Genomic DNA, 10130 nt, shown 5'->3' on the forward strand with positions numbered 1-10130 from the left:
AGTAAGTAAGTAAATTACAGCTTTTTGTTTGATTTTGTGTACTCTTAGGTTCCAAAAAAACGGGGGGGGGGGGGTTGGAAAATTTTCTAGATTTTAATAAACGGGGGGGGACCTAATTGCAGGGGGGTTGGAAATTGTATTGCTGAAACCCAAAAATAAGGTAAAATAGGCTAAAATCAGGCTATTTAGAGCAAAATAAGGGGCCTTCTCTTTAACAGCTGAAAATATTCTTAGAGAATAATAAACGGGGGGGGGGGGTCCTAATAAGGTCCGGGGGGGTTGGAAAATTTTCGAAAAATTAACAATCGGGAGGGGGCCGTTTATTTGGAACCTAAGAGTACACGATTTTCCTAGAATATTAGAACGTCAAAAATTGGAAGGAAGTCTTATTGGGCTCGGGTGTTTTTCAAGTTGACTTATTTGAAGTATTTTGACTATATTAGTCATTTTTGGTAACATTTTATGAGTTCAAATAAGCGTTACCTTGGCGTTACCAAGTGTATAGTTTTTACTTTTTAAATGCCGTCCTCCGTTATAGTTTTTTTTTTCAATTCTTACACTCCCTTCTCACAGACCCGGTAGGATTTTTTCAGCCAGTGGGGGTAAAAATAACGGACTGAAACTCGATGGGGATTTCAATTCTTTTGTTTTCAAGTCAGAAAATGCAGCGGGGATGGAAAAAATAGCATAACATTTTGCAGTGAGGATAAGTTTATTTGATTATTTTCAGAAAAAAGGAGAATAATATTTTCCACCGGGGATAATATTTTGGACAATTCTTTCAGTGGGAAAGGATTCCAGTGGGTCTGTGAAAAGGGGGTGTATTATTGGTCAATTAGAGAATAAATCATCGGCGTGGAGGCTTTCAGCGCAATTTGTCAGGTACCAAGTAATAGATATAATTCTACCAGGTACATTTTATCTCTACTGATTAGCGTTACTGCTCTATTTTTTAGGAAATATGTCAGTAATACTTCTTAGCTAAGGTGTAAGGGAAAGTAGGATTTTTGATTTAAAATTTATTACAACTTTGTCATCTTCTTCCAAAATAATAATATATGATGAATGTTATTCGATCAGTTTAGCTTTGTTTCCACTGATAAATTTATACCACCATTCAGTTTCGATAAAGGTTTTGTTTTTAAATAAGAGTATATCGTTTACTTATTAATCGGGTTAAATTTCGCGAGCGAAAAAAATCACGAAGTTTTATGTATGGATTTAATTTCGCGAGTCAGAGTTTTGAAAAATTTCGCGTATATGGATTTAATTTCACGAATAAGCCTGAAAACCTGAAAAATAGCCATTTTTGCCACAAATGGCAAATGGAGACTTTGGACTGGCTTCTCCACCGAAAATGCGATTAAATTAATTTGTGATGGATTTAATCGCGTTTTCGCGAATTTTAATTTCGCCTTGATTTCGCGAAAGTTAATCCTATACAGTATGTGGCCCCCAAAACGGCGATCAAATTTGAAATTTCTCTCAAATCTAGAGGAAAAGAGATTTTTATTTCCTGGAAGTTCTTTTTCAAAATTTTCAATTTCAACAGTATTTTTCAATCGCTTAAAGATATGTAGCTTTTTTCTAATGGCCCCCAAAACGAAGGTTTGAAATTTTAGCGATTTCTCGAGATATCTTTAAGATATGAATACAAAATTTTGACCGTAGTTTTGAAATATGATTTAGAGGGTTTTGGGCATAAATTTATTTGATGAAATTTTTACAGTATACCCCTGGTTGTCAAAATGCAGGTTTGGGGCCCCCAAAACGGAGGTGTAGCTAAAATCAAATTATTAAGCCCAGTGGTAATAGGGGGAAAAACTATGAACATATTTTGTGTTTTCCCTTAAATTTACGACCCGATGGATGTAAAATTTATGATTTTTATGAAATATTTCAAGATTTTCGATATTGCAAAGTCCAAACTGACCCGATGGGTGTAAAATTTATGATTTTTATGAAATATTTCAAGATTTTCGATATTGCAAAGTCCAAACTGAAAATTTAGAAATTTTCAAAATGACAATTTTGATTTAACAACGTCTTAATCAAGTTTTTGAAAACAAATCTCTTTTGAAAATAGTTCCATTCATGTATGGAATAAGCTGTGAAAATTTTAGAAAAAAAGCTTAACTGAAACCTATATTTTGCAAAAAAATGAGAGAATTTGCCGTTTTTGCTGATTCAGCGAAAACTTTTATATATAATGTTAATTTTTTGTTATAAACTATTAACTCAAGGTGATAGGAATAGAATTCCAAGATTTTTTGCTTTTTCTCATATTTAGAATTTTCGGTTTTGTCAATGCTGATTCTAGGGCTCCAAAATACTGGTTGACCTTCAAGATGCTATATCTTTTACCCAGCCTCAGATGTATTTGCATTTTCTGAACGGCATTAGGTGTAGAAAGTTTCCTATACCCCGTTTTCATAACTTATTTTCAATATCCAAGGAGCCTAGAGTGAGTTATATGCAATTTTTATCTAATTTTGGTGTTAAAATATTTCCTTTAGACGCAAATATGTTATTTTGAATCCGTGTCAAACCAGCAAAAACATACTCATTTTTAAGTATAACCATCATTCTTTCAAAATAAACAAAAATCGTTTAATTCTGATAAATCTACAAGTCAGAATCTTCATTTTAATGAAAACCTCCGTTTTGGGGGCCATATACTGTAGACCTTTTCATAAATAACGTCACGAACATCACCTGCCTCATATTCAAACAATTATCATGGTGATCATGTCTCTTGAGACATTAAATGATTTTTTTATGAATAGAAAGTAGTTTTAATAAAATCCGCTGGGAGTTAATCACCATGGCAATAATTTCAAAACGAGGCAAGTGATGTTCGTGACGTAATTTATGAAAAGGTCTATTAAAGTGGAAAAAAATGTTCTCAAAAATCGAGCTCCGTCACTTTTTTCCGCATCTTCAAAAAATCTGACAAAACTAATGATAAAATCTCGAGAAAATGCCAAAAAAGACAGTTTTTCCGGCGCATTTCCGCCATTTTCGGCCGGAAAAAAATGTTTTTCGAAAATCGAGCTCCATCACTTTTTAGGTATTGTCATTTTACATCAGTGTACAAAATTTCATAAAAAAATATAAAGTACAGCTCGAGAAATTCAAGAAATACTGTCGTTCCGGCGAAAATGGGTTGTTCCAGGGATTTTTAATTGTTCCGACTTCAGAAATCAATTTTAATGAAAATTTGAACATGCTTGATGGTGGGCATTGCTATCAATAATGTTTTTGAATAAATATTTGGTTAAAGGGAATTTCCCCAAAATACGAAAATCCGTTTTTTAAGGCGGATAAGAATTTTCCGGGAAAAACCACTTCAGCCATTCTCTAGAGAATCTTGCCCTCCATCTTTGTACAAAAAATCAGAAAAAAGTATTGACAGGATTTTGCACAAAGTCCAAAATACCCTATTTTTAGGCAGTTTTTGGCCCAAATTTGCCCAAATATATATATTTTTATAAATCGGGCTCTGTCACATTTTGGGCATTGCCATTTTGCATCATTGAGCCAAAAATCAGAAAAAACTAATGAGCCAATCTTTTTTTTTTTTTTTTTTTTTTTTTTTTTTTTTTTTTTTTTTTTTTCTTTATTGAAACAAAAACACGTGTACACTACGAACATATTACAAAACATTACATAAACATAAAATATAGTCCCTCCCCCGCTAGGAACTAACGTTATATCGCCAGAGGTACTAGACTTGTAAAAATAAATAAATAAGTAAATAAAGAAAAATTTGGAGAAGGAGCTACCTTGTTAGGTAAAAGCCTAAATAAAGCACCGCTAACCTTCCTTCGTTAAATTCAAAACAGAACAAAGAATAGATTTATTTAGATTTGAAGTCAAACTTTCATCCCCATATAATAAAAGCCGACAGAAAAAAGGAGGGTTAAGCGGCGGATGAAAAATAATGCCTAGGGTCTGAAGTTTGTCGAACAAAGAATGTCTTGCATGGGAATATATAGAGCAGTGCAAAAAAGTGCTGAGTGTTTTCAACAGAGTTAGTTCGGCAACCACAGAAAGGGTCTAAAGTGTCGCGGAAGCCATGTCTAAATTTATGCTCGTTGAGATGGCTGAAACCGACCCGAAGTCGATTAAGAAAGATCACTCCTTGAATGTCAGGAACATCAAAAACATGAGATTGCTTGGGTCTCAAAAATTCATAGATTGCTTTTTTGAAAGTTTTAATTGAATGAGCCAATCCTGAGAAAAGCTGGTAACAGACGGACGGACGGACAAAGGTTAATTTATAGGACCTCCAGGTAGGTCCAACAATTATCTATTGATAAGTCAGAATGAACCAAGTTGAACCAAAATTCTTGAAAGATAAATATTCTCTTTTTTTCATTTAGACGGTCAGTAAATATCTTACACAGCAACAGCAAAAATATTTATCGGATCATATTAAAAAATGAAACAGCGGATCAGTGCTAATACAATCAATTGTCTGTAAATATTATAAATTGAAAAAAAATACAATTTAAATTACGTGTTGGGGACTAGATCATCTTTTGCTGTTTGATTAGGGTTGAAAATTTGACTTGGCCTGCGAGGTGTATCACTAGCCTGCTTAAAAAAGACACAGCTTGTAAAGAACTAAAGGGTATATAAGATTTAGACAAATAGTTCTAAAAAATTCGAACATTTTCCCCTCAGACTTCACAAAAGTATATGAAAATGAAACTCGTATGCTAAAAGGAAGAAAAACATTTATTTTACTCTAAGATTATTGCGTAGACGTGTTGTAGATTTTCCTCGTCGGAAGGGTGAAATTAAATTAAGGTGTTTATAAAAAAGACTCAAAAAAAGTAGAATCATATTAATAACAGTACAACAAAAAAATAAAGGTGTTATTTACAAAACTCTGACAGTGAATGATAAGTTTTTATATTAAAATTTGTGTATTCAGTATTAGTCAAGAATCTTAATGTCGTTACTCAAAAAGAAACTTTGTTTACAATCGATTAAAGGATTGGATAGAGATTCAAAAAATATTGGATGGAAAAATTAAAATCAAGCTGTTAAATTGAATCAACAACTCAATTAATTTTTTTTATATCCGGTGTGTCTAACCCTAGAACAGGTTTGATCCATATTTTTAAAGTCAGCAGTTTTAATTGGCTTCATTAACTGTATCCCAAAAAAGAGAATGTAATTCCCAAAACCAATCAATTCATTTTCTTACCGGCCCACTTTTGATCGTCAAAGCGTGGTGGGACGCCAGTAACTATTTCAATCATCCATTCTAAAGAGCGAAAAAATCCGATTTTCTCTAACGGATAGTTCAACCAACCAGTAGTGATGCAAAAATATGTTCGTGCGGCGAAACGTGATGAATTCGATGATGTTTCTTCGGTAAAATAATATGATAATCTTGCATAAATTCAACCCATGCGGGTAGTCCGTAATACATGTGTGACCATTTATGAATTTGATTGGTTAAAATCACAAATATACCAAGCACATATGAGAAGATTTCAAATCTATAGTCTTGTTGTAATTGTTCAGCTGAAAAAGTGTAGCTTTTGTAAATGTACCAAAATATGACAGGGAAACAAATCAATAGGTTATCTCCATTAGTTTCGTAGACATCGTGTCTTGTCATAGCAGTTGGATCTACATGGTGCTCACGAAAGGGACGAATAAATGCCTGAAAGTGTAAAAAGAAATGTATTACAATTTGGGACCAGGCAGGAATACTTCAAATGTTTTTAATCAAAGATTTTCAAAACAACTTGCTGTTGCTATGTTATCCAATGAAGTCATTCATTGTGTTGCAACAGCAAGTTTGTGGGCATTTTTCTTAAAGAGTTTGTTCTACATTCCATGCAAAATTTTGGTGCAAAATTTTGGTGCAAAATTTCAAAGCATTGTTATCATCATTAACATTTATTAAATATAACTGATTAAGTATTTTAACGCGGGAAAAATGAGTGTAATGATGAATTAACGCAAAAGGCAGTTTTTGAAAATTACCTCGACTCATAACCTTAGTAACTAATTTGGTTAATAAAACTTGAGCAGTTATATAAGTATGATGAGGTTTTTAAAGTATTGTTGTGTTTATCCACCCAGCGCAATAAATAAATAATCTTTATAAATTACCTTTCCAATAACAGGTAGATCAACTGAGCCCCAAGTATCTGCACCCCAATGAACCATTCCAGACATAAAATCAGCAACTAGCATTCCCATCACTGAAATACAAATGAAATAACGTCTTGAGCAATGGAGAATTTAAGGGCTATTTAGACTACACAATATATAGACGAACAATATTCAACAATAAGATTTTCGGACCGTAATGTACGAAGTAAATAACATGAATTCTATTATAAAAAGGAATTATCTTTCTGTAAATGACTAACCCTATATTGTTAGAATATTGCAAATTGTGCTAGCAATATATTGACGGACAACATTACAATATATTGTCGGCACACACGCACTCAACAATATGTTGTCAATATATTGACGGACAATATATTGTGTAGTGTATGTAGTCCTTTAGACCTCGTGAAAAATTTAAAATGAGGGAAAACCCCTAAACCCCTAGAAAAACCTGTCCATGCAAAATTTATAGATCTTTGATTCGAAAAAACGTTTGCACAAAAATTTACCCAATTTTCAAGGTACTTTAAAAGGTAATTTACAGCTATTGCAGTTAGTCTTTATGACAATAAGGGTTTTAAAAAATCATAAAAAAAGGATCAACTGTACTGTCCAATATAATTAGCGTTTTACATTGACAAAATTGCAAACAAGCTGAGATTTTGTTTATAAGTTGCTCTTAGGATTGAACCTCCAGAAGAAAAGCCAAATTTCAGCTTATTGAGAATATTGTACAGTTACCAGTGAAATTCGAAGTAAATCTACTATGAAAGCTTTCTTCTGATCTAAGAAAGTGATAGGAATATATTTTTTTGCTTCTGTCATTTCTTCCCCGCAAAGGAATAGAAAGAAACTTTTCTCTTTTATTCTCCATTAACTGTTAACTGTAAAATAAAATGGACAGAAACTTACCTATGGACATTAGAATCCCAAAAACATCAAAGATATCAAATCGTGACGCAATATGAAAGCCCCACAAACACATCAAAAATGCTCCAAAGATGGTACTGAATCTGTCAAGAAGCCATTTCTCTGTAAATAAAAATTATAGAATAAGTATACACACCAATCAGCACCAATATGTTAAAAATTGGAACCTCTGGCTGAGAATCGACTCCACTAATTGTTGAATTTTGATTTTTGATTTTGGTTTTGGGGCATGCTAAGGCATTTTACAAAAGATTTCTTAATGAGAGTTTTTTGTTGTCAGGAATGAAAACTTTATGATTGTCCAATTTCTGAAACTGCTTTCAATAAAAAACCTTGATGATGTTAATCATTTAGGGAGAACAGATTTCATGAAGAAAAGATTTCTAAGAGAGATTGAGAATCAACACAAAGCTCACATCAAAATCTGCAACCCCCCAACCCTCTGAAGAATCAAAAGATCTCAACAAGACCAACAACAATACACCTCCAACCTGTCAATTCTATAGGAAAGGAAAAAATAAGCATGGTATTCGCGGTAAAAACTGCCAAGTACACCCATCCTAAAGCCTGTCCAAAACTCATGAAATACGGAAACAAGGGTCCAAGAGGATGTAATGCTGGAACTAACTGTGCACAATTTCACCCCAGAATGTGCTCTTCCTCAATTAAAAGTGGTACATGCTTCAATACTCACTGCACTTTTGCACACGTCCAAAGGGACTAGATCCATGTCAAAGAAATCAGATCTTCCAACAAAGAACCACAGAGAAACTAACGATTCATTGGATTTTCTCAAAATACTGGACAACTTTCGCCTGCAAATGATCTCATTCATCAACGAAAGTCTCAAACCACCACCACAAACTCACCCTACTCAAGAAGTGTCCAAGCTGGTAAATCAACAACGATACCAAACCCAAGCCACAATTCCACCACCACTTCACTAGGGGAATCTGAACTTCAACCAATCAAACCAACTATCCAATCCAAACTTCAAGATGATGCAACATTGAGAAACTTCATGTTTTTAAACATCCAAGGTCTAATTACCCTCAGACCAAACAGTCCTCAGTACCATATCTTAGGGAAATTTTGAAGTCAGAGAATCACATTTTTCTAGGACTGACAGAAACATGGCTATCCAAAGGTCATAACGAGGCGGAGCTAGAAATTGACAGATATAAGCTATTTCGAAAAGACAGAAATAGAAAGAAATCTAGATATGCAAAAAAACATATTGAGAGACTCCCTGTCAGAAGAAGGTCCCAGACTATTTAATGCCATCCCACAATTCATCTGTAACCTCAAAAACTGCTCCAAAACTAATTTTAAACATCAATTGGACCATTTTCTCAATTCACTACCGGAAGAGCCACTGCTGCCGAATTACTTTCCTCTTAGGAGAGCTGATTCAAATAGCATCAAAGTCATGGTCCATCATCGGATTTCTCAAATTGGATGATTGTTTGAGACGAACAAAGAAGCCTTCAAAAAGTATCAAAAAGTAAGTAAGTATTTGACAAAGTTGCTGAATTTGACAACGCTAAAGCCATTTCCCGAGGTAAGAAAATTTGTTTGATTCTGGCTACAGTACCGTGAGTGGTCCTAAATCCGACAGCCCTGCCTAATTCCGACCCCCCAAATAAAGGTTATTCTATGTTTACAAACACTCCTTCTCCAAGTTGAACGATAAACTATTGCAAGAATAGACCTTTTTTCAAAGAGGACGTCCTGTTGAATAATTATGTAGTCCAGCCATAAAAACAATGATAGAGACAGGCATAATTACTGTATCATGCATATTGTAATAATTATGCCTGTCTCTATCATTGTTTTTCTGCTGGACTACATAATTATTCAACAGGGTGGCCTCTTTGAAAAAAAGGTCTATTCTCAAAACATCTTCGAAAACACAATTTTTTCCAATCATGTCCGCCACCGCGTTGATCTCGCATTCCCACCGGTCTTCGCTGAGTTTTTGTCTATTTGCACCAACATTGAGTTTGTTCATACCCGCATTGATATTGTTAATCAAAACGAAAGTTAAAAAGACGCGATGTGATGAAGTCACAACATTTCGAAGGAAATGGCAGCACGCTGGCCAATGAAAAAAAGAGTTTTTTTATCAAAGCTACTAATTCAAAACTGTACTTTTAAAGTTGCGAATTTGTGCGCGAAGGTGAAAGCAAGTGAAATTGTATGCTTTCAGTGGAGTTTGTGGACAAAATCAGAAAGAAATTGACTGAAAAGATTTTCGTCCCAATAATTGTTTTTTATCCTTATGGGCCCAATGCCGATAAAAAATTCGAAAGTTTTTTGTCAAGGGTCCCTAAACAAGCAAGATGGCTATAAATATAATGTCAAAATGTCAATAATGTAATTAAAAAGTGTGAGTTGTAAAAGTCTGGATGTAATTACCTTTTATTGTCATTTATGATGTTAGACATATTGCAAAAAAAAACTATGTTTCGTATAAGAAGCAATTATTGTTAATTATTTGGTTCAACTGGTTTGCTTTATCAAATTTCACAGTTTTGTTGACACTTTGGTATTTTCGTTGCGTCACAGTAAAAGGTTTTTTTAATTTTAGTTTGTATCTTTGAAAGACCACGTCGGATTTAGGCAGGGCTGTCGGATTTAGGACCACTCACGGTATAGCAAATAATAAGTAGAGCCATCCAGCTAGCCAAAGAAGATGAAGAGAGAGATACCTGTAGTATAACCATCTGCAAGCATCTTTGCACGCTCCCCCTTTTTGAATGTATGAAGGCTTTGAACTGGTTCTTCTTTTGGTTTCTCATCTTGCTCAGTATCTTTGGCAGCTCGGATTTCCTCCTTTTCAACTTCATTTGCAGTTTCAGCTATATCTTCATATTTCGTTGTTGCACAATTATTATTCAAAGTAGCTTCTATTTGATGCTGTACTTTACTTAGATCTCCAAAGGTTCCAAGCAATAAGTCCGTCGACATTTTGTTATTTGATTTTCACAATTTGTATACACTTTCATTGATTAGAATTCAATAAAATCCACCAGCTATGGCTGCTCCTTCTCTCC

General features: G+C 34.0%; 1 protein-coding gene across 1 annotated transcript; it reads right to left on the reverse strand.

Moving 5' to 3' along the window:
• Window positions 1–5124: 5124 nt before the first annotated feature.
• On the reverse strand, window positions 5125–10130 carry LOC136823239 (plasmanylethanolamine desaturase 1-like). The gene is given in 5 exon segments (XM_067079422.1): window positions 5125–5347; window positions 5350–5683; window positions 6139–6230; window positions 7057–7176; window positions 9786–10130. Coding segments are annotated over 5 exon segments (951 nt in total). The 5' UTR covers window positions 10045–10130; the 3' UTR covers window positions 5125–5201.

Source organism: Clytia hemisphaerica, unplaced genomic scaffold (genome assembly GCF_902728285.1).
Source record: "Clytia hemisphaerica strain Z4C2 unplaced genomic scaffold, Clytia hemisphaerica genome assembly, whole genome shotgun sequence".
Lineage (NCBI taxonomy): Eukaryota > Metazoa > Cnidaria > Hydrozoa > Leptothecata > Clytiidae > Clytia > Clytia hemisphaerica.